Below are 23072 nucleotides of genomic sequence, written 5' to 3'. Positions count from 1 at the left end.
GGGTTTCTATACTAAACTTAACAGGTCGTCACTTTGTAACCTAATTTTGACCCCAATAAAGTTAAAATTACGATAAATCTATTTCTACATAATTGATAGATCTTTGAATTATCTTTCCAACGCCACTGAAATCACCTCAATCCGAGCTCTAGAACTCCAGATATGATCGTTTTAGTAAAACAGTTTTTAATCCTGCGAATTTATCCAAACCTACGAATTTTTAACATTAATTAATTAAACTCACTAAATATATTATAAAACCCTAATGGACCTTCATATTGGGCTTTAATTAAACGATTACTTACTCTGTAAAAATACCATAATATTTTACTTTCGTAGTTAATACAACTTTAACTCTCTAGAAAATTGGTACAACTACTCTAAGCAATAATATCAACTCACTAACAACACAAAGAAACAAGATAATTATCCTCGCTCAATTAATATCCAAAAAAAAAAAAAATTAAATACTATTTTAATCTGGATATTACAGACTGTCACCTCATGGATGATCTAACTTTTATTTACTTGCACCACATAACACTCGTGACTGAGTCACAAGGACTTAGCAAGAAAAGCAATAATAATAATCATATAGTTTATTATTCGAATACTATCATTTATACACAATCAGAAAAAAAACCATCACACATTGTTCATAAGATGAAATCCAAATCACTACTGGCATCTGCCACGAATAAACATCAATATGCAAATATTTGGTAATACAAAACCGTTATACCAATAACAGAATTCATATTCATTTAATCATATAAATTATGAATATATGTGTTACCTCATAAAGTAGCCATCTTCATTACATCACATTGTCTAATCAGGCAAATCGATGCTTTAATTTGATAATCTTATATTGCATTGCCTAAATAGGCAAGCTTGTGCCATAGTCTGGCACCCATATATTGCATAACTGCATCACCTAATCAGGTGAGCCCGTGCCAAAAACCTGCACTCATATATTACATAATTGCATCACCTAATTAGGTGAACCCGTTCGCATTGTCTAATCAAACGAAATCGTACCTACGCCTAGTACTTATCATATGCCACTGACACCCGTACCTACACCCGATACGTCCCTAAGAAAATTGCATCACCTAATCAGGTGAACCCGTACCTACGCTCAGTACTCATCATATATCACTGACACCCATACCTACGCCCGGTACGTCGCCAGGAAAATCATGTCACCTAATCAGGTGATCCCATACCTACGCTCAGTACTCATCATACATTACTATCTCTCGTACCTACGCCCAGTACGTCGCCAGGTATATCGGCTCACCTAATCAGGTGAGCCGATATATCACATGCATAATATCATCACATTATCGATACTCAACCAATCAATCTTTTCATTATATAACAATATTAACTATATCTCAATATTAATCAATTCATATCAATGCTAATTGTATTACATACAACGTACTATGTAGTACAATATACTTTTCTTACCTTTAATCCAGGTTCATACATGTTTGCCAACCCAAGTGGGGAACTATCCCCGATGATCTCGACCCTATGTCACAACAACAGTAAACCAATAAGTATTTATCTCAAAACACTGCTTAATATCCACATAAGACAGTCTAAGATTTTTTATCAAATCCCGTGGTATAAATACAGTAAAATAAAACTTATATTTTGGCTCTAAAACATATACCATATTATAGAGCTCATCGCAAGCTTTAAAACGGTATATAGAACGTTAAAAACGGATACCCGAGTCAAAAATTATGACAAAAATACGATTTCTGATCTCTTAGGAATTTTTAACAACTAACGAAAATCTCAATTTTCGCACTCACCGAAACATTACCAAAACTTATCCAAATCACTCCAACTTCACAGGGCACATATATACCATAAATGTATTACTATCCTTACGTAACAGAAATTAAAATCGAGCTCTTAAATTAAAAACGCCATTAACGTTCATACTGAGCTTTAAAAAGTTCCAAACTCGATTTCTAACCTAAAATCACCTCAGTTTCAGCAAGAAAACATCGGAGCTAGTCCCATGACTACCCGAGACAATCCTATAAGGTCAGAATCTTCATAACTATTCTAATTCACAAAACTCCTATACAAAACTAATTGTTTTTAAACTTAAAACAAAATTAAATCATACCTTAAGCTTTCTCTCTTTAAGGATTTGCTATCCTGCTACTACCAGAGCTTAGATCGCTAGGTTTCGGGTTGAAAATCGAAAAAGAAAAAAGTATAAAAGGAGAAGATTTTATCGAAAGAGAGAACAAAGATTTGTTCATTCATTTTCATTTATGTTTACCGTAACTTATATAATGTATAGTAACTTACAATAATATTTTATATATAAAATAATATTATAATAATAATATATTAATATTAATAATATTAATAAAAACTTTATTATTAATAGTTATCTTATTATTGTTTAGCCACTAAGAAATTTATATTTTTAGGGTGTTTGGTCGACTTTGAATATCTCAAAATACCTCGGTATTTCTAAAATTAATTTATCTTAATAATCTCATAAATATTTTTAACTAAAACCGTTGTGATATTTTTGGCCTCCAATCGGGTCTCTAAGGTTGTCGAACCTAAAAATATTTTTATTTCACAAATAACTCATATTATATCCACGCATTTCAAATAAATCTCCGTAATTAACAAATTACACTTATTTATCCATTTATTGGGTCTTCAGGGTCGTCGAACCTGAAAATATTTTTTTTCAACATATAGCTCCTATAACATGCACACGTGCTATATATCAATCTCCATAATTCATAAATTACACTTATTTACTCACTTATAGCCAATTTAAATTTTATACTGGAGTAGATCAGTGGGATCATAATCCCACTTATTATCTGATTAACTCATAACATAAATATAAACTCTAATTATTTACCATTAAGCTTATCGGGGTATTACACATGTAAAATTGATGGTAAGAGCGAGCCTCACATTTTATATTTTTCTAAGAAATCTTGCATGCCCGGGCCTTGACCTTAGGCAACCCCGAGAGAGGAGAGGGAAAAATGGAAGCGACTTCAAGCTCCTCATCCAAGGTGGGCGCATAAGCCTCGGGAGAAGGCGGGGGAGTGGGATCTGATGGAAAGGTGCTCTCAATGTATCTCAGTTGACTTTGGATTTTAACAAGTGATGTCCTAAGCCTAGAAAGGTACAAGTTGGAATTGACAGTCATGCCATCCTGCTCCCCACTCAAAACTAAATAAATTTTCGCTTGGACCCTTAGATGGCCTCTCCTCTCGAACATTAGCCTAGCATGCATCTCATCGGATTTCTCTCAAGGACCCTTAGAGAGAAAAACAATATGTCAATAATGTAATCCACAAATGGAATTTTTCCAAGATATCCCTAAAAAATAAACTAAGGTGGACAAGGTCAGTGAGACGCAACGTCTCGACACCCTGACCTAAAAGGTAAAAGAGAGGTACTAAATTTTCTAAGCATGACAAATGGAAGTTTACAAAATGAGAGAAATGGAGACAACACATGGAGCACTACAATGCGAAATCCAAAAGCAAAGAAGAGGGGAATTTAGTACCTTGAGATGTTGAGAAAAGCTGTTGAGAAATAACGAACTCCGCCAAAGTGAGCAGGGCACCTACCACACAAATCAAAAGACATGTATCAAAATGCAATCACAGATGCCGAGGCAAGCTTCTCTAGGAAACGTAGCCATTCATTGAAGTTTCTTGCCAAAGAAGACCCTCATTAAGACTACTCACCCAAAGTTTCCCCCGAACATTGGGATAGTGTTGGCGCACATTTTCCAAAAAAAAAAAAAAAAACTCTTTTTAAGTCATAAAAGTAAGGGAAAAGAAATTAGAGGTGAAAAATGACCTTATGAAGAGTCGAACTCGTGACCTCTCAAGCAAGTAGAATGAGCTTTACAACCAGGAAAAAGTTATTTGATGAAGTGAATGAAAACATAAAGAGGTTCTCTTTATATAATAAGCCCATTCTCAAAAAACGTGAAGGGGATAAGGTTTGCTTTTCAACAAGATAAAAAACCAATCCATTCGTCAACAAAAACACTTAAAAGAATTCTTGTAGAGTGAGAGGCAAGTGTTAACTCCAAAAATTAGCACTTATAATTTTTGAAACTTATCCAAGCACATTGGAAAACAGCCTCATGGTTGCCCACGAATGAAGTGTTAGGCGAGATGGGGAGGCCGAGAAGAGGAATTAGCGAGATGTTGGCACTACAAAAATTCTTACTTTTAGTCACAACAAAATTTGTGATTAAAAGTAAAAAAATTGTGATTAATTATTATCATTCTTATGTTATGACTAAAAAGTCCATAGCTAAAGGTATTAGTCACAAATATTATAATTTGTTGTGACTAAATGTGTTTTTAGTCACAATACTTGTTGTGATTAAAATTAAATTAGTGACAACTTGTAACTAAATGCTATGTTTTAGTCACAAGTAACATTTTATTGTGACTAAAAATCACATTTAGTCACAAATTTTTTTTGTTGTGACTAAAAAGTTGTCACTAAAAGTAACAATTTTTTGTAGTGTGGTATTGTTGGAGAGATAGGGAGATGAGGGTGATGTTGGCGAGATGGGGAAGCCTAGTGGGTGATGTTGGCAGGATGGAAAGGCCAAGAGAAGAGGTTGGCGACTTAGAAAGAGAAGGTCGGGAAGAAAGTGAGCAAGAAAGAGGGTACGTATGTGTGAATGAGGAAGCGGTTTTGATTCTTCACTCAGTATGCATCAAGCATGCTCATTCAACAATCAATGCTTAGCACGTTAGTGTTAAAGATAAAGTCGTTAGGCCACAATAATCAAGAACACAAGGCAAGCACGCGGGCAGGTACATGTCAGGGTACAACCACGATGCCTGCATGACCCGAGTACGAGTAGTGGAGGAGCCACGCTTGACCCCGACACCCCGATAAGGGGTACACTTCAACCACTACTACTGCACCTTAGGACCACCTAACACCCGATCACAACCACTACTTGGCACCAAACCACCTCTTGCGACCTAACACCTACAGGAGCGAACATCCATTCTGTCATTTGGGGGACCACTAGAGAATTATTTTGTAAACACAAGCCAATGAAGCTCACCTATAAATACCTCATTTCAGAATGAATGGGAGGTTGGAAACTCTTTGTAGCAAAAAGAAAATTCTGAAACTATCAATAGAACAACATATTAGCACTATAATTACTCTGTGATCTTTTCTTAAGTTTTAAGTTTTATCCTCATCTCTATTTTTATTATACAACCCGATTACATTCTTATATCGAGTTCTCGGCCACTGATTAATGAGTTTTTACCGTCAACAACAGAAATACTAAAATTCAATAAAAGGTCTTTAGAATATTCAATTATTCTCAAAGTTATCAAAACACAATTTTTTTTTCTTGACAAAAAAATAATAAAAATTTATTATTATTATTTTTTGTCAAAAGAAAATAAATAAACTAAGAAATTGAACAGATAGATTGATCAAACCAACTTACCATAAATCATAGATCAGTATCGTATCTTAACAAATAACGATACACGATCACTCCGATTATTATACTGCAAATAATAGCACACACACATCAATATATCTATATAGGCAACATTACATCGGAAATGCCTCAATGACACAGTACATAGCGTTAATGGTTCTGATATTGTATCGATTGAAACCGGCCTGGCCGAGAACATAGGCCCACTCCTCCAAGGTCCTCTCTTTGCCTTTGTTAGTATGAGCAATCATGACCATGTCAAGGAACAAACCCACATCTTTAAGCTCCAGCTCTTCATGCTTTTCTTCTACATTATTATTATTTTCTTCAATAACACATTCTACCATTATCACCTTCCCCTTATCCCCAGGAATAGCTTCCCTGCACTTCTTCAGTATTTGGATACACTCATCGTCCTCCCAATCATGAAGAACCGACTGTAATATTATGTTCAAAAAAAAAAAAGAAAAAGTAAGACCAACTAATTAAAGACTTTATCATAGATATAATTATAGTAATTATTACCATGAGGAAAGCAGCATCAGCTTTAGGAACAAACTTAAACATGTCACCACCAACATGCTCAACACCCTCAGATTTTAGCGCAACAGACACAACATGAGGAAGATCAAAGTTGATGCCTCGAATCCAAGGACAAGCCCTAACCAACATCCGCAAAGCTGTCCCATTACCGCCGCCAACGTCGACAATGCTGCTGATCCCATCAAAAACATCCGAACAACCTTCTAATATTGCTTCCACTGTGACCCTAGCATTACATGCCATTGATTCGTTAAAGAGCTGGCTGTGGTGAGGATTAGCTTCACAGTAGCTCCACAAATCCTTGCCGTTTGCCACCTCAAATGGCGATGGCGCCAAAGAAGTAACTTCGGTCTTAACTCGGGCGCTTAGGCCGTGCCATGGAGCCAGCATGGGAGGGCTGCTCTCCATCAACACGAACGTCGCCATGCTTTTCTCGCCAGACCTTAGGAGAAGGCGAGAAAGAGCAGTTTGCGCGTATAAACTAGGCTGCTCGGAGTCTTGAACATTTTCCTTTCTGATCTCTTTGAATAGTTTTCGGTTTACTAAAAACCTCATGATTCGATGAAGGGCTGGAGCAGCACAGCCTAAGGCTGATGATAACTCCAGGAGAGACATGGGGCGTCCATGGCTTTCGATGGCGTCAGCTATTCCGAGCTCAATGGCACATTTCACTACAGCCATTTCTACAAACCCGAATATGTATTTATAGATATCAACTCTTGCTCGCTCTTCTTCAACCTCTTTTGGTACCCATATTAGCTCATCTTTGTGTGTTTCTGCAGCCATGGTATATCTCTGTGGTATTGTAATTTTCCTAGTCCTTACTCCTTATAATATATAAAATAGAAAACTATCATGTGTCGTATGTAAGGATCATTGCTATTAAGTATCTTATTAAGGTGCCAAATACCATATTTACGTACAACATAATTAGCGATTTTTATATTATTTATTAAATCAAAAATAATATAAGACTAAATATTAAATTATGGTAATTTGGCACTTATTATAATATTTGTCACTTTAAAATATCTCCAAATATTTGTTATCATCATGTAAATCGTTGATTTTATTAATAATATTTTTTAGGCAGCAAAATAATAATTGTAGTGTTTTAGAATCACGGGAAATTATTGCTTGTACAATATAATTTTATTATTTGGTAGATTTACTTTTTAATATTTACATAGTATAATATTGATTGAAAATCTATCAAAATAATATTTATACTGTAGAAAGAATACAAGCATTGTTTTTTTTAGTCCAAAATACTACAACTAGATCAAAAATAATCTGCTGTCCCTGTCCGTTGCGCTCGGGCCAGCCCTGAAAATATAATGGGATTTGAACCTATTACCTTAGACATTATGCCATCCACTTCAACCAACTAAACTATGAATATTTGTTATTTATAATACACTTAAATTTTACTTAAATAAAAGCCTAATAAATTTTTTTATATTTTTATTTTGGACCCCGGAAAGTGTGGGTCTTAGGCACGGGCCTAGCCCACCTATGCTTAGAGCCGACCCTAGTTGCACTCTACAAATAACTTATAATTTTAGTGAACCTTCGTCAAAAATGTAATTAGTATAGTCAATCTTCTCGATATACCAAATAATATCTTATGTAATGACCATAAAATTTAATTTATAGTACTAATCTAAAAATGTTTTTAATCAAAAAAAAAAAAACTTATAATCTTTTTTATATTTAATTATTAAATTAAATTTGTGAATGGTATTAATAGTGCCAGTGATTACTGCATCATTTTACGGTGAAATGTAGTGCGAGCAGTTCACACCTATCATAAAATATTTTAATAAATAATAATGTTATTATAAAATTTTCAAACAACCAATGATAATACAATCACTAATAATAGATTTCAACTTGTAAAAAAATGTACACGTACGTTCACTTAAATATTTACTAAATATAATATTATGTCCTTTTCAAAAAAATATATTATGTAGTTAATATATATATATATCACCTGCTACTGTTGTATTACTAAATTATATAACCAATACATTTTTCAAACGAAATTTTAAATGTCCAGCTGAAGCAAATGAAAAAAGAAAAAGTAATTATTAGCTGAAAAGAATCATGTAATATTGTAATATACAGAGTAATTATATCATTGTGCTGTTCATACTAGTAAATCAACTTATCTGACCTCAAACCAAAATCGTGAATATGCCAATTAGTTTTTTGTCGGCTAAGAGTGACAGGAAACAGAAGAATAATTAAGGATATTGTTCTAAAATTAGTGGGATGGTTTTTTTTTTTAATATGTGCTACTGAAATATGATAAAATAAAAATTATATTTTAAAATTTGTATTTTTATAATAGCACAGTAAACCGCACTGCACCAGGATATTTAGAAAAATTACAAACTGCATTGTACTGCATCACAAATAGTTTAAAATTATATATATATTTTTTTATGAGCAGTTTGATGTAAATCATTGACTCTAGATATTGAATTGTATAATAGATATATGTGCCTTAAAAAAAATAAGATATGTTATTTTATTGGAGCTAGTGACATTTATAGCAATTATGCAAAGTACACATGCACATAACATGGTAGAAAGAAGATACTAATTAGATCATGATATTCCACTTCTAGTTTTTTCTTTTGCTTTTTTAGCTGGATGATCAAGATAATCCACTAACTTGCTTTAAGGGTGTCCAATTATTTGACCAATAATACTTATGATTTGAAATTCTTAATCGAGGATTGGAGTACAGTATACATGTTGGGTCTATTATTTGGATTTGTGTTTGGTATTTGTTTTTATGTGTGTTTTAGGTGAAAGATTGGGAGTTCTCTGTTTTTGTTTATTTTGGTGTTTTTCGAGTCCTTTTATGATGAAAAGGGTCAATTATTGAAAAAGAGAAGTTCGGGATTCAAAGTCATATTCAGTTGCAGTTCTCAACACTAAAATATATTCAAAGTTCATAATTTTAAGCTCCAAGAGTTGTGGTTCAAAGTGAGACTTCCCAGAAGAATGAAGGAATGGTAGAAATTAGAAAACTACAGTGAAAGTTGCGGCATAGCAGAGAATGCAGCGGCACTCCCTCATTCACCAAAAAAAATAAAAATAAGGAAATTAAATCACGATTTTGGGAAACAAAAGAAATGTCGCGACATTACACCTTATGTTGTAGCATTTGCGGTTTTTGGGAAACTTTACCGTTTTTGGTTTATAAAAAGGAGAAATGCTAAAAGGTACTAATGGTGTCAAACACCCTCCTGCGTGTCAATATCGCTATTGGTGTAATTTAGTATCGGGTCCCATATAGTTTAATATAATAGCTTTTAAGGAGTATTGCTAGCCAATCGTAAAGCGATGCATCTTAAGGGTGTTAGGTACCACTGGTGCCCAATATAGCAATGCTCTATAAAAAGGTGTGGAGCTCGGTTTTCAATTAATTCAAACTTGGAGACGAAATTGGAGCAGAGGAGAACGACTGGAAGCAGAAGATACTTTTGGAGTTTTCCAATTAGTGTTCTTTCTCATCTGTATCTATCTTTTATGTCTTTTAATTTAATCTTTGTTGTTTTAGAATGATTTTTATGAGCTAATTTTCTTTTAGGATTTTTATGTGAACCACTTGAATTACTTTTATGGAGTAATGTAGTTATTTAATTTTTTTTTTTTTTCTTGTTCTCCATGCAATTTGATTTAATTATGAAATTATTGACTGATCACCTATAATTGTTATCTATGAATTCGAATCAAAATTATGAAAAGTGAGATTTGATTATGTTTTCATTGTTATGGATGCAAATTAATTTAAGGTGAAAGTGTCTAGATTATTTGTATGATTTTATGTGTTGTCATGTTTGCTGCTTTATTTGTGATTAAACTTTACAAAAAGGAATATAAGCAGTTTTCACATATATTGGGTTTGTAAGTGTTAACGAGCTTATGAACTACTTAATATAACTTGTCAATAGAATAGGAAGAAGAGATATTGGGTAATTACATTAAGAAATAAAAGAAAGGATAGTTGGAGATTATAATAATCCTTGTTTTTCTCATTCTTTATTTCTCAAATTTTTAATTATTTGCTTTGCTTTATTTATTTTTCTAAACCTTTTTAATTGATCAAATAGAAATAAATTAATTCATTGGTAATTGATAATCAGTCCTCGTGAGAAAGATACTCTACTTTATCATTATATTACTTGATTTAAATGTGTATACTTGCGTATCAATTTTAAACGAACAAGTTTTTGACGTCGTTTCTAGGGACTGAAAAATCATCAATATTAGTCTAATTAATTTTTTTCTAATTTGATTTTATTTTCTCTAGTTTCTAACCTATTTAGTTATTATTTTTGCTATCTCAAGTGAACTTGCTATATGCGCAACATAAGAGGAGCAGATAGTCGTGTTTCTTTGAATATTGAGATTGAAAAATATTGTAAGCAAAACTGAAAGAACAAGAGGGAAGCCAAGAAATCTGTGGAGATGGCGCAGATTGATGGGAATGAGAAATGATCGTTAGATTATGGGAATGAGACAGAAATGACAGAATTCTAGACTTCTGCAAGGAGGCCACGCTCAGAATAATGGTGAAAGGAGCCTGAGAGATTATGTACTCCTTACTCTCACGGGGTTACAAAACTATATCAGACCACCATTATTGGAAGCCAACAATTTTGAGATCAAGCTAGCAATTTCGCAAATGGTACAGTCCACTCTTCAATTTAGTGGTTTGCCTTCTGAAGATCCTCACACTCACTTGTCTAATTTTCTGGAATTGTGTGGTACTTTCAAATACAATGGGGCGAGTAATGATGCAATTAAACTGAGGCTTTTCCCATTATCTCTAAGGAAAAGAGAAAAACATTGGCTTAACTCTCCACAACCAAACTCTATTGCTACTTGGCAAGATTTAGCTTAGAAATTCTTGTTTAAAATTTTCCCTCTATCTAAAGTTGCTAAGTTGAGAGGAGAAATTAATAACATTTGTCAGAATGATGGACAATCTTTGTATGAAGCTTGGCAGCATTTTAAAGATTTATTGAGTGAGTGCCCCCACCATTGTATTGAGTAGTGGATGTTGGTTCACAATTTTTATAATAGTTTATGTCCTAGTACTAGAATCATTGATGATGTTGCATCCGGAGGCACATTCATGAGCATAAGATCATATGACTTTTTTAAAGATATGGCTATGAACAACCATCAGTGGTTTGACGAAAGAGCATTTGGGAAGAAGAAAACAAATAGTATTCATGAAGTTGATGTCAGTACTGTTTTAACAGCTCAGGTAGCTACACTCACTAAACAGTTAAAGCAGACAACTATAGTTGTCAATGCTATACAAGCTTCAGGTGGATGTGAAATTTGTGGAGACCCTCACACTTTTGAGAAAGACGAGAAAAACAAGATAAAGAAAATAAAAAATAATAATATTTTTAATTTTTAATGATAATTTTTTATTTTTAAATTAATTATAACTAAAATTATGATTTAGACCGATAATATATCAACGGACTTAACTAAACGTGACCCTTTTACCTCAATTATCCCTATTATATAGATTTAACTAATACTATTAATAATATAAAATTAAAAATCTAAAAATAGATATGTAATTATATTTAATTATTTTATACACATTAAAAAAAAACATTATACTATTAAAATACTTTTAAAAATAAAAATACAGAAATAATGTGAAAAAAATACAACATAATATTTTCACTTATATAAAAATTAAAATTACTCTGAAACAATCCAAGATTTTGAACTAAAATTGTAGAGCTTTACCCCAAAGGGAGCCCTTCCAGAAATTCTCGAAGGCCTAAAGCATAACTCAGGCCTAAGAGGGGGTTTGGAAATAGTTTTCAACCAGCAATAGACGCGCCTCGGTTAGAACCTCACTAGCTGCGTCATTGCCCCAAGCGCAAAGATGCTTTAAGACGTCCTCTGTTCATTTGCTTTATATTACAACCCAACTTAACATAATATTGTCTGATCCATGTGGGACAAAACTCTATTACTAATTGGATATTCAATTCAGCCCCACTTTTTATTGGCTGCTCAGTATTTACTATTCTCAGTGTAACTAACAAATCTCTTAGCCAATATTAACAAATTCCTTTACAGCTAAACGATAGTGCTTGTGCTCTTACTGTATTCGAGATGGTTGGCCTATACTGTGGTGTTGGTTTCTAGTGAGCATGGTGACTTTGTGGAAGCTTTCTCAACCAAAGTGCATGTGAATATAATACAAAGTCAATTTAGTAGACGCTGGAAGGAAGTCAAATTATTTTCTTTCAGTTATTAAGAAGTGGCTTTGTCCGAATTGGTTTATCATTCACTTCCACTTAGGGGATTTGGTTAAAAGTGTGTTTCAAATTCCTAGAACTTTTAATCCTGCTGATCATGGGTTGGCAGCTTGGCCCTTTGTGGCTACTACAAACTAAACTTTGTTCTTTGTCTTCTTTTTGGTATATATTTTACCGGAGGTTAAAAAAATAAAAAAACATAATAAAAACTAAACTAATTTTGCCATCTCAAAAAATAATTTGATAATCACATCAAGTAGCCATGTATGTTATTTGAACCATGAAATTTAAAGGTTAGTTTTACATATTAAATAAATAGGAGTAATAATTGGATCCCAAAGATATAATTAACATATATATTCAAATATTTATGTAAGGTGTTCCCAACAGTGAAATCCACTTGAGCTCCTCTTCTCTGATCAAATTTATATTTACAAGGCAAAACTTTTTGACGACAGTAAACTTAAAACTCAAGGGAAACAATTCTGATAAGCTTACAAGAGATCGTTCTGTACAAGTGACTTCAGCTTCTTCACTTCATTTAAAAGGGAAGAATTTCTTTCGCAAGCTTCAGTTAAGACCTCAAACCTTTTCTCCATGTCTAATGGTAAACTAACTTTAACATTAGAATTCTGCAGCATTTCTGGTTTGGTATATCGGATAAGATTCAACATAATTACCTGCAATTATAGAATAGAGCAAGAAGTCAGATACCCTTTTAAGATGAAAATAAAAGGCAATTTTTCGTACAAGCAAAATCTGTGAGAAAATTCCAAAAGACCAAGAACACAGCTGGTAAAAATCATGTGGCAACGACAATAAGTATTATTAATTATCATCCCATTGAAGATATGAACAGTTTTGACAACTGAGAGTGGACACCATTTCAGCATAAAAAAAAAGGATTGGTGGCAGGTAATAATGCTCTAGTTTCAGCAACTGTGGGTAATTTCAAAAAGGAATTTTAAAGAATTATATAAAAACGAAAATCGCAAACCTCGTGGTGTTGCTTCAGAGAGAAGTCTCGTAGAAGAGACCTCACAAGCTTGTTCCGCAGCAATAACTTATCACCAGCACAGAAATGAAAGATGAAAAATGAAAGATGGTGAAGAACCAGTGTGTATGCAACTGTTCCTCGACTTGCAGCCTTGTCGAGGGCGCCAGAAGTCCAGGATTTCACATAAGCTGCTAAAATTTCATCATTATCCTGCAGATTAAGAAATACATTATATTTCCATCAATTTCTGCATCAATACATCATCTGTACTAATTTGTGTTCTAATAATTGGATTAATGTATAAAACCTTAACAAATTAAAGAATTCCTAAATAATTTTCGAACTCTCATTCAAGCAAGAACATGAGATTCAATCCATGCAGAAGCTTCTCAAGATTATTCAACAAATACATCTAATCCATAAAAACATTGAACCTTCCAGAAAGGTTGAAAACTAATCAAAAAAAAAAACAAGATACTTGAGTTCTACTTCTTACTTGTCAAAAAACATTATACACTTTTGCCATAACTTTCCTTAATAAATGCTCAAAGTTCCAGCAAGGTATAAGATATTTGCTGGGAAAGCAATACAAGAATAGCTTAAAAGGCAACTGTAAACAAAGGCAGGAAAAGATCATCCAGCAATTTAATTAGTATAGACATGTAAACTAGTTTGCCTACCTCTTCTGGATGAAGGTAGCCTTCTGCCTCTCCAAAGCAAGACTCCAAGGGTGGAAGAAGCTCAAGGACTCGAGCATTAGTCAATGTATTCCAAGTAGCAAGCCGAACACGAGTTTCAACACATCTGTGCAGATAAATTGCAACTTGTCGACCATAAATTAGATCACCATAAGATATAGCAGAAAATTGATCCACAAGAGTTTCGATGAATGTTGAGTAACTATCATGAATCTCTGAATGGAACCTTAAAAAGTCCAAAAAGTCAGTATTTCTAGACTCTGACAACAGGTTTACATCCTTCTCCCGAATCATTTCAGCATCTTTAAGCCTCTCCTTATCAAGTATGGAACCATAGATATCTTGCAAAGCTTCATAACAATCTCTACTCTTTTTCTCCTCGATCACACCCATCCCGACAAGCAAGATCACAGACAAACAATGTAATTTCCAAACTAGCGGTACACTCTGAACAGGAGAAGGAGCATCACTTGGAAGGAAACTTGACATGACTTCCATACCTAAGAGGAGAAAAAGTCCAGCTTTAGCAACTTCAAGCAAATCGCCCGCGTCCTGTATAAGATTTTCTAAATTGGAAGATTTTTGTTGGCCACAATGCCTGCTTTCACAAAGAGTTGAGATTGGACTTAGAAACCAATTAGTGGGTAGTGGAAGCCTCTGGTGAGCCCACTCTACAACTAAGGATGTACAATCTTCAATGTTATTTGATGTGTCCGAGTCCTCATATATGGTGCTCAAAGAACCACTGTTTTTAACTAAGTTCTTATTTGTTGAGCAACTCAAGCTTTTAATTTTTTTGCTCTTCTTTAGTGACAGCCATCTATTGCCAAAATGTGAAGATAATATTTTACTAAAGAGTAGGTAATCTTCTTCTTTATGTTCCCAGCCAAACAGCTTACTTCTACTATTGAGATGAACAAAATGCCGAATACAGCGATCAAGACACTTCAGAACAGAGACATGAACCAAAATTTTAAAAGCCTTGTCCACAACAGTTCTATCACTTGGCCCAGCAATTAATGATGCTGCTAAAGAAGAATTAACAATTTGCACAGCATAAGATATTTCTTCAGCATTGAGCATATCATTTATAGGCATAATCTGGAAACTTGCAAGCAGATCAATGATAAATCCTGCATCTGCTTGTGCCAATAAAACAATTCCTGACCAATATCCTCCTCCAGAGGCACCCCAGCCAACTCCCACCCCAGGAGCAGGCCCACCTCTGCCAAATGTCTCAACGGACTGCACAAATTGCCACTCTGAAGTAACTAACTTCATAAAAATATTTTGCACGCTTCTGAATTCAACAAAAGATCGATTTAACAACCCATCTTTGAGTACGTCCTCTTCTCTAGAAAGACTGTACTCTTGTGAATGTTGTTCCCCTTTATCGACTAACTGGATCAATTTATCAATGGTAGTGATAGTCTTGAAGATTCCATTAAGGCAGCTTACAGAAGCTAATGATGTTTCATATTCATTTTGTTGTCTTAAATGGCATAGTCTTTCAACAAAAGAGATCTCTCCAGCAAGACCTGACCCAAATTTTGTATCAACAGCATCCGAAAAACTCAAAATTTTATTTTTGATGATTTCAAGTCCAACTCTAGGAACGAACTCTGGAAGCCATGGGACAAGCCAACCACTTCCTGTCTGATTGGCGATATCATCTGGGACAATTTTTCTGAGCACTTCTGCAAGCAAGCTCATTACAGCTGAATACACCCACAACAAAGAAGTCACAGATGAATTATGTAAATTATGACTACCATGGTGTAGATTACCCATCAAAACTATCCACTTCACTGCTAAATCAATCATTGGACCAACATGACTCCAACGCCAGATCTCCATGTCATCATCAGCATGTTCATGGATCTTATTGCTTTGATTCATTTGTGAAACAAAATTTGGAAGCCTAGTAGCCAAAGCCTTTAGAACAAGGTACGCATTTGCTGCCACAGAAGCAAATTCACTAAGAAGGTCTAAATCTATAAGCTTTTCAACTGTAGGTGGATTCAACCACAAGCACAAGGAAGGAAAAATATCCGAGAAGTATGATACACAATAGCCATGCTGAATGCAAATCTTCCAAAAACGTAATTGCTCAACCATCAAAGCTGAAAGAAGTTTACAGTTCTCCTGCCCAGTTTTCACCCATTGGTCAAGCGACGGCATATATTGATACAAATGCCATGTCATGGTCTGGAAAAACCCATTCTTTATAAATTCAAAACAAATTCTTCTATCAGATTGAGCCAACACCTTACAGAAACAGAAACAATAATGATCATGTCAGCATTCCCTATCCTTATTGTACTTGAATAAGTGGCTGTAAAATGTACAATACCTACAAATCCAAAATGTTCACCAAAATAATGCATAAGAAATATTTACCTTTAAAAGAGTCACAGATTTTGTCTTAGAATGATATATTTCCATGTTTTCTTTTGCAGTAAATCTGTGTACAACTGCTTCAATAAGTCTTTCACATTTCATAATTGTGTTTGCACTTGTTGGGGAATGCCTTGCAATAGCAATAAGTATAGAAATAACACACTCTTCCAAAGCTGCTGTCGGAGTTGACTGAAACAATAAAATTAATACATTTAGCAAACAATAAAACTAGATACAATAAGTGCAGACATTGAAATATATTATTGCATTCGCAACAAGCAGGATATTTCAGTTCCAGAAAATTTCCAAGTAATGACTGGCAACTTGCATAATATGTTAATTTATTAATAGAACATAAACTAAATATTCAATTCAATAGAATGCTGGAGACCTCAAGAAGATAGCGTAGCCTTGGAAGGACTCCCATCCTAACCAAACCTGCTGCAAAATCCTGTCCAGCAAACACAATATCATCCTGAATTGTATGTTTCCCTTCAGTTTCATCGTCAATAATTTCCTCATCTAGAGTAACAATATTAGAAGGCTTAGCATTATACTTCCAAAATCCACCACGAAGGAAACCAACATCAATCTGGGGTTTACTTCGAAACACAGGGGCAGTACAGATGTCCTTGAGAGTAGTCAATTTCTGAAACCAAAAAAGTTACTTGAAATAAGTACATTTTTGTAGACTAAATTAGGATGGATAATGCATAAAAATATATGAAAATAAAAAACCTCTGAAAAACTGAAGTAGTTCTCATTTGCATCACATGTCAATATGCGCAGAATGACTTTAGCACAAGCTACAACTACCGAAGTATGGTTATCATCAAGACATATCCTACAAATCAATAAACTATTGAGTTAAATAGTATAACCATGATGTTAAAAAAATAAAACTAGAGAAAAAATTTACAAATTAGCTCAACGATATGTGTGTGTGTGTGTGTGATTTTTAAGATGTACAAAATTCAATTCAAATACACGTGACCAACCACTCAAACAGAAATACTGGTAAAAGTCAGTCAAGCTCAGATGCACCACTCTAACAGAAATAAGTGAGAGACATTCCACCCAAAGCAAGTATCCAGGACTAAGACTATGAAGAAACAAAGAATTTTGATGTAACTCACCTCATTGATAGAACAAGCTCAGGCTCCGGGCCAAGTACATAAGCCCAAATAGCTTCCCAGTCAGAAACTCTTTCATCTTTATCCTCCTTTCTCACGGAACATCCAATGTGAACTCGGTTAATATTGTGTATTGCATTATCAAGAACAGCTAAAAGCAAATGCAATGCAAGAGCCCGTTGCCCAGGAATCTGAAACCACAAAGCAGAAATTAAACAAAATAAATAAGAGAATATTACTTAAATCAGTATCAAAAGTCAAGGCTTGGAGTTTTTGTGTTGTTATTGTCAGACTGGAGTGATTTTTTTTTTTTACAGCAGTCTGGCGTGATTGTTTACACTATCCTTGTATTATTTTCATCAATACAAGTTTTGACTCTTTTCAAAAAAAGAAAACGATTTAAAAATAAAAATAAAAACAGTAGCCAAAAAAAAATGAACCATATGATCTACAAACATCTCTAATTAGTTTATGTTTATTCTAGCTCCAAAAAATCTTGAAAAATCAAACCAATAAGTATGTTGTTAGTACAATAAACTAATAAAGGAATACAATAAATTAACTGACCACACTTCGAGTGAGTGCCACTGCTTCTTTAATTGTATAACCAGCTCCCCCAGGATCCCCCTCAGTCCGCAGGAAGTCACGCTCAGTAACACAATCTGTAAAATGAAATATCCAGAAAAGTATATAAATAAATAAATAATCAGAACTGCACATAAACAAATATCTTCTTTTGAATTTTAAAACATTACTTTGAAAACTGTTACAGATGGTTAACAGCAATCTTACTAATTTACCATTAAGAACAAGATAATTGAGAGTAATCAATTTAAGTTTCTTACTAAGCAACTCTTAATTACCAAACCTTGGGCCCTAACTAGGTGATCCCCCAAAATTTAAAACAAATATAATTGGCCTACATTTTTAAGCAGCATATAATTTGAGCATGAACGACGGTAGAATAACTAGGCAAGTCCAAAAATTCAATGCAATAAACAAAAATTTGAAAGAGGTCGCCTAATCTTACTTCATTATCACAAAACAGAGACAACTGATGATAGAATTATATTTGTGACACCATAACCAAACCAAAAAAAAAAAAAAGAAGACATTTAGACTAACCAGTTTCTGCTGTATGGAAATTATCATTTTCAACAACAGTCCCCTCCAAGGAAAATTTTATTTCTCTAACATTCTCAACTCGCTGGCTCCAAGCATTCCACAAACCGCCACTGGTTGGGTTTGGATTTTGTGCCTCCCCATTGTCCACCCCACTATGTATTTCATTTGATGTTGTTTTCGTCATTTCATGAACCATAGAATTCACAGGGGCAGAAGAAGCTTTCATGTCGTTTTCATCCTGATTCTTCTGTTCATTAACTGATTCAACTTTGATGGCACTATCCAGACCTGGAGACCTCTGCTTCTTCGATTTCGAATCACCCCTCTTTTTCAGTAGTTTCAGTAATGCAGGGTCCATCTTCTCCATTATCTCAGCTTGGGCCTGAGCAATCTCATCAGGTGACATTTCTTGCAGGCGCTGACGGTTTTCGGCATCAATTTGACTCTCAAGTGACATGGATTCTTGTTCACTGCCGAGATTATTCCCAGAAGAAGCTATAGTTGAAGTTGAACACTTTTGCTCTCTTCTCTTTGGCCTCTCTAACAATACTTTACTATTGTCAAGACCCTTTGTCTCTGCATCAATTTGGCTATTTACCCGTATGGGTTTTGGTTCACTTTCGAAGGTAACAGCTATGCAATCCTTATTATTATCTTGAATATGAAGCTTATCTTCACTACTACAAGAAGTATCAATTGCTTCTCTATCTTTTTTTCGATTTTCAGTTTTACCTGAACCTAACGTGTTTAGTTCGGATTCAGCCATGTCAGACTTTTCACCCGGTAGAATCTCTCTCCACCTGCTAAAATCCATGTCTTTCTTTGTCTTCCTCTTCACAGGATCAGCAAAAGGTGCAATCGAATCAACCTTCATGGTAGTTTTATCCTCTTCACCACCTAAACCACCATAACCAACATTTACTTTACCACTAACTGGAGCCCAATGCTGCGAATTCAACACCAAAAATTATACTGGGAGTAAATACTCAAAGACCCGAAAAGAAATTTTCAATTTTTAATAACACTTTCACGGCAACCAAACACGGTCTCGTAGAAACCAATCCCGTGCCAAAAGAAAAGAAAGGGGCTTACCGGGCCATGGGAGCGGTGACGAGCAACAGGAAAGGGAAGAACGGTAGGGTTTAGGGGTGGAAAGGGTTTGGACCGTGGTTCATCAGAAATACCCTTCTCGACGATCCTACCAATCAAATGAGCGGCATCGTCTTCGCTTACCTTAAGACCACTGGTTCCAGTTTCGAAGGTTTTCGTTGTCTTGGAAGAGATTTTAGGGTTTCTTTGAGTGCTTTGCTTCTTCTCCATGATGTGAGCCGAGCTATGGCGTGGGGGCAGACTACTGTACTGCACTGGAAGCAACTTCACTTCCTCCTTCGCGGTTTTAGTGTGTTGAGTCTTTAATTATGAAATACAAGAAAACGACTGCGGAAAATTAAAACGACAACAAATGCGAAGTGGAAAATGGAAATGCAAGTGCACTGATGAAAATTTACAAACGGCCCAACTTGAATAAATTGTTAAAATTAAATGGAATAAATCGATCAAAAATACAACTTTGTTAATTAGTCATACCAACTAATTTGTTAGTTATGTCCAAGTTTAGTTTAATCTTTTGTTATAGTCCGTTTAAGTTTTTGTAACTAATTTCTATTATTTTCTTATATCAAAGAGTTGTATAAATGAAAGTTTAAGCTGTCAGTTTTTGACAAGCTTTTCTTGGCATTTTCTCTCTCTCTTTTTTTTTTTTTTTGGTTATGCTCTTTCTCTCTAGTTTGTACTCTTACTGGTGTGTACCGCTACTGCCATTGCTACCGCTTTTACATGGTATCAGAAGTCATTGACTAAGCATCTTCGATAGCCTCCATTGTTGACACCTCTAGTGTCCAAACCGATCCTACTCCACTTACTTCGATCACCGCTACTCTGCCTGCTCCTTCATCGAATTGGTCTTCTTTCTCTAGTTTTCTTACTAGTTCTCTCACTCTCAAATTGGATCGCACGAATTTTTTTACATGGAAATCTCAAGTTGTGCCCATTGTGATTGGACATGATCTTGATGACGTCTTGTTTACAGGTGTTCCTGCTCCCCAATTCTTAGTTACTGGTGCTGTTAATTCTGAATACACTCAATGAAAGTGACGTGATTATTCACTAGGTCAGTTATTGTTCATGTTGCAAAAGTAGCCAATTAATTTATTATCTAATTAAAATATATAGGTAGCCAATTAGTATATTTATTCATATTAATTTTCTGATTTATTACTCTATGTAGATGAAGTATCTTATTACCTAAATTTAATATTTGCATCATGTATAAAATTGATGGTATCTCACTATATGATTCTTGCAGGTAGCGACGAGCATCCACAATTGCTTTTTCTTTAGCTCTTCATGGTTTTTGGTAAGGTAATGAGACATTGTAGTCGTCTGCCATATCATCCACAGTTTCAGTTGGTGTGTAACCTCTTTTTGGATTTACAAACTTGTTTTTATTACATTTCCAACTAGGTTGCTTGTAGCTTGAGGATAGTCTCCAGAAGTAATGTCCAATGAACATGTATGTGTATGTTTTATTTTTCTTATGATAAACATCTCAGTCTTACTTTGATGCTAAAAAAGTCCAGTTGCAGTTATTATCAAGGCAGACTAGTTTATAGTCAAGTTTTGATGATTTCTTTACTTTGAAAGGTTGATTGTATATTATTGAGTGTAGGTTGATTGCTTGTTTTAGAGTATCCTTGTTTGCAAACACCTAGTCAACGTGTATTTCAGCAACATGAAGATTTAAAATTATTTAATTTGGTTCGGAGCTTTCTTCCATTAATTTTTGAGTTTGTTCAATGACATATTTTGCCATCTTTGTTGCATATTCTGTTCTTGTTGGTAGCAGTTGCCTTGTTTGTAACTAGATTCCCCAATATAGATATAGTTGATTCTAGCATTGTGTTCATTGGCTGTTGGTGATGTGAGATGTTAACCAAAATAGGATATTTGGTTTTATCATCATTTTTCTTTTGTATTTGTTCATAAAACTTGCATCCACCATCATCTTTGATTTTTATTGGAGGTATGCCTTCTCTAACTTGAAATTGGAGATCAATCTCATACTTGGTTTTGTCCAACTTCAAAGCATCATATATTATGTGAGAAAGTTTATAGTATGAAAAATTTGATGAAATTAGTATACCTTCAGCTTCATAGTCAACGTATCTTGTTCTGACAACTCAAGTTCTATTGTAAAAAAGAATCACTATTCTAGCATCCATATTCCTACGTGATTTTTTTTTGTAAATTTTAGTTTACTCATGTTATGTTTAGTATACAGTAAAAAAATTATTTATGGTATACAATCTGGAAAAATAAAATAATAAACATGTGCGTAGCATGAATAAATTAAGATTTATGTTATACTATAAAGAGGGACGATTACAATTATAATGGATTATAGTTTATTGTTAATGTAAAAGTACTTAGTACTGTAGATGTTAATTAGTTAAGTTGTTCAGTCGAAAATAATAATGATTAACAAAGTTTACATGATTGCACATAGTGATTTCATTTTAATATGATGCATTTTAACTGTTTTTAGTAATCGAAATGTATAATGTGTTATAGTATAATGTGATTTCATTTTAATATGATGTATTCATGATTATTTGTATATTTTACATTTTTCAGTAATTTTGAGATCCAATTTTTGATGTCGAACTTGCAATCGTAGTTCTCCTTCGTCGAAGCTACATGCTCTACTTTTTTTTGTGATTAGCTGATAGGTTTATTGATCGATTAAAGTATTGATCGATTTAGAGAGATGATGATTTGTTTGTTGTATACAACAACGAACCTGTGTTGTATCTTCTTCTCTAGTCTTCAAATCTATCGAGTTCTCCGTCAATGGAGTTCTCTCATTCAATCTCGTTTAGTTTGTGTTTTTTGAATTCTTTTACTAGATTTTTATGATATATATATATAACTTTCTAGCTAAGAAAAGTTCAGTTGTGGGCGCGTCACTTCTATTGGTGGAAGCTCTAAAATTATGCCGGCAACCACAGTATAGAATGTTGACATGACACGGTATGTAAACTCATTCTTTTTATATAACTTTTTTTTTTTTTATGGAATATTAATGTATATAATGTATATTTATAATTTTTTTTTTAAACGAGTTCATTAGGGGTGAGTAAAAAATCCAAGAAACCGACCAAACCGATTACACTAACCGTCCGAACACCGAAAAAATTGCCTTCGATTAAAACCGCCTTTGCACAGTCGGTTTTACTGTTAATGGCAGACCGACCGATTAAACCGAGAATCGACCGAACATATATATTA

The 23072-nt window shown here is 34.1% G+C and overlaps 2 protein-coding genes and 2 non-coding genes across 5 annotated transcripts; all 4 read right to left on the bottom strand.

Annotated features, from left to right (window-relative positions):
- Positions 1 to 5353: 5353 nt before the first annotated feature.
- Positions 5354 to 7067, bottom strand: LOC115701431 (acetylserotonin O-methyltransferase). The gene is made up of 2 exons (XM_030629268.2): positions 6038 to 7067; positions 5354 to 5949 (listed from the first exon to the last, which is right to left on the bottom strand). The coding sequence occupies exons 1-2, from the start codon at positions 6839 to 6841 to the stop codon at positions 5626 to 5628; spliced, it is 1128 nt and encodes a 375-aa protein (XP_030485128.2). The 5' UTR covers positions 6842 to 7067; the 3' UTR covers positions 5354 to 5625.
- A 3951-nt stretch (positions 7068 to 11018) lies between these two features.
- On the bottom strand, positions 11019 to 11125 carry LOC133032860 (small nucleolar RNA R71). The gene has a single exon (XR_009685447.1). It is a non-coding gene; the product is annotated as a small nucleolar RNA R71 (small nucleolar RNA).
- A 718-nt stretch (positions 11126 to 11843) lies between these two features.
- Positions 11844 to 11995, bottom strand: LOC115703350 (U4 spliceosomal RNA). The gene has a single exon (XR_004009122.2). It is a non-coding gene; the product is annotated as a U4 spliceosomal RNA (small nuclear RNA).
- Positions 11996 to 12619: 624 nt separating this feature from the next.
- LOC115700305 (transcriptional elongation regulator MINIYO) lies at positions 12620 to 20185 on the bottom strand. Of its 2 annotated transcripts, none has more exons than XM_061107238.1 (10): positions 19818 to 20185; positions 18726 to 19671; positions 18168 to 18262; positions 17604 to 17791; positions 17206 to 17326; positions 16859 to 17116; positions 16468 to 16656; positions 14050 to 16335; positions 13370 to 13579; positions 12620 to 13052 (listed from the first exon to the last, which is right to left on the bottom strand). In XM_061107238.1, exons 1-10 carry the CDS (start codon positions 20043 to 20045, stop codon positions 12867 to 12869), a joined length of 4707 nt encoding a protein of 1568 aa, XP_060963221.1. In that variant the 5' UTR covers positions 20046 to 20185; the 3' UTR covers positions 12620 to 12866. The 2 variants fall into 2 exon arrangements, with proteins under 2 accessions (XP_060963221.1, XP_030483763.2); XM_030627903.2 differs by having other exon boundaries at positions 17206 to 17311; positions 19818 to 20184.
- Positions 20186 to 23072: the final 2887 nt, after the last annotated feature.

This window comes from Cannabis sativa, chromosome X (genome assembly GCF_029168945.1).
Source record: "Cannabis sativa cultivar Pink pepper isolate KNU-18-1 chromosome X, ASM2916894v1, whole genome shotgun sequence".
Taxonomy (NCBI): domain Eukaryota; kingdom Viridiplantae; phylum Streptophyta; class Magnoliopsida; order Rosales; family Cannabaceae; genus Cannabis; species Cannabis sativa.
This window is presented reverse-complemented; position numbering and strand designations above follow the sequence as displayed.

Coding starts and splice junctions, on each gene's coding strand:
- LOC115701431 (XM_030629268.2), bottom strand. CDS start 6,841: ATGGCTGCAGAAACACACAAAGATGAGCTAATATGGGTACCAAAAGAG. Junction 5,950..6,037: donor CTGATGCTGCTTTCCTCATG/GTAATAATTACT, acceptor ATAATATTACAG/TCGGTTCTTCATGATTGGGA.
- LOC115700305 (XM_061107238.1), bottom strand. CDS start 20,045: ATGGAGAAGAAGCAAAGCACTCAAAGAAACCCTAAAATCTCTTCCAAG. Junction 18,263..18,725: donor TTTCCATACAGCAGAAACTG/GTTAGTCTAAAT, acceptor TTCATTTTACAG/ATTGTGTTACTGAGCGTGAC. Junction 16,657..16,858: donor GGCTACGCTATCTTCTTGAG/GTCTCCAGCATT, acceptor TTATTGTTTCAG/TCAACTCCGACAGCAGCTTT.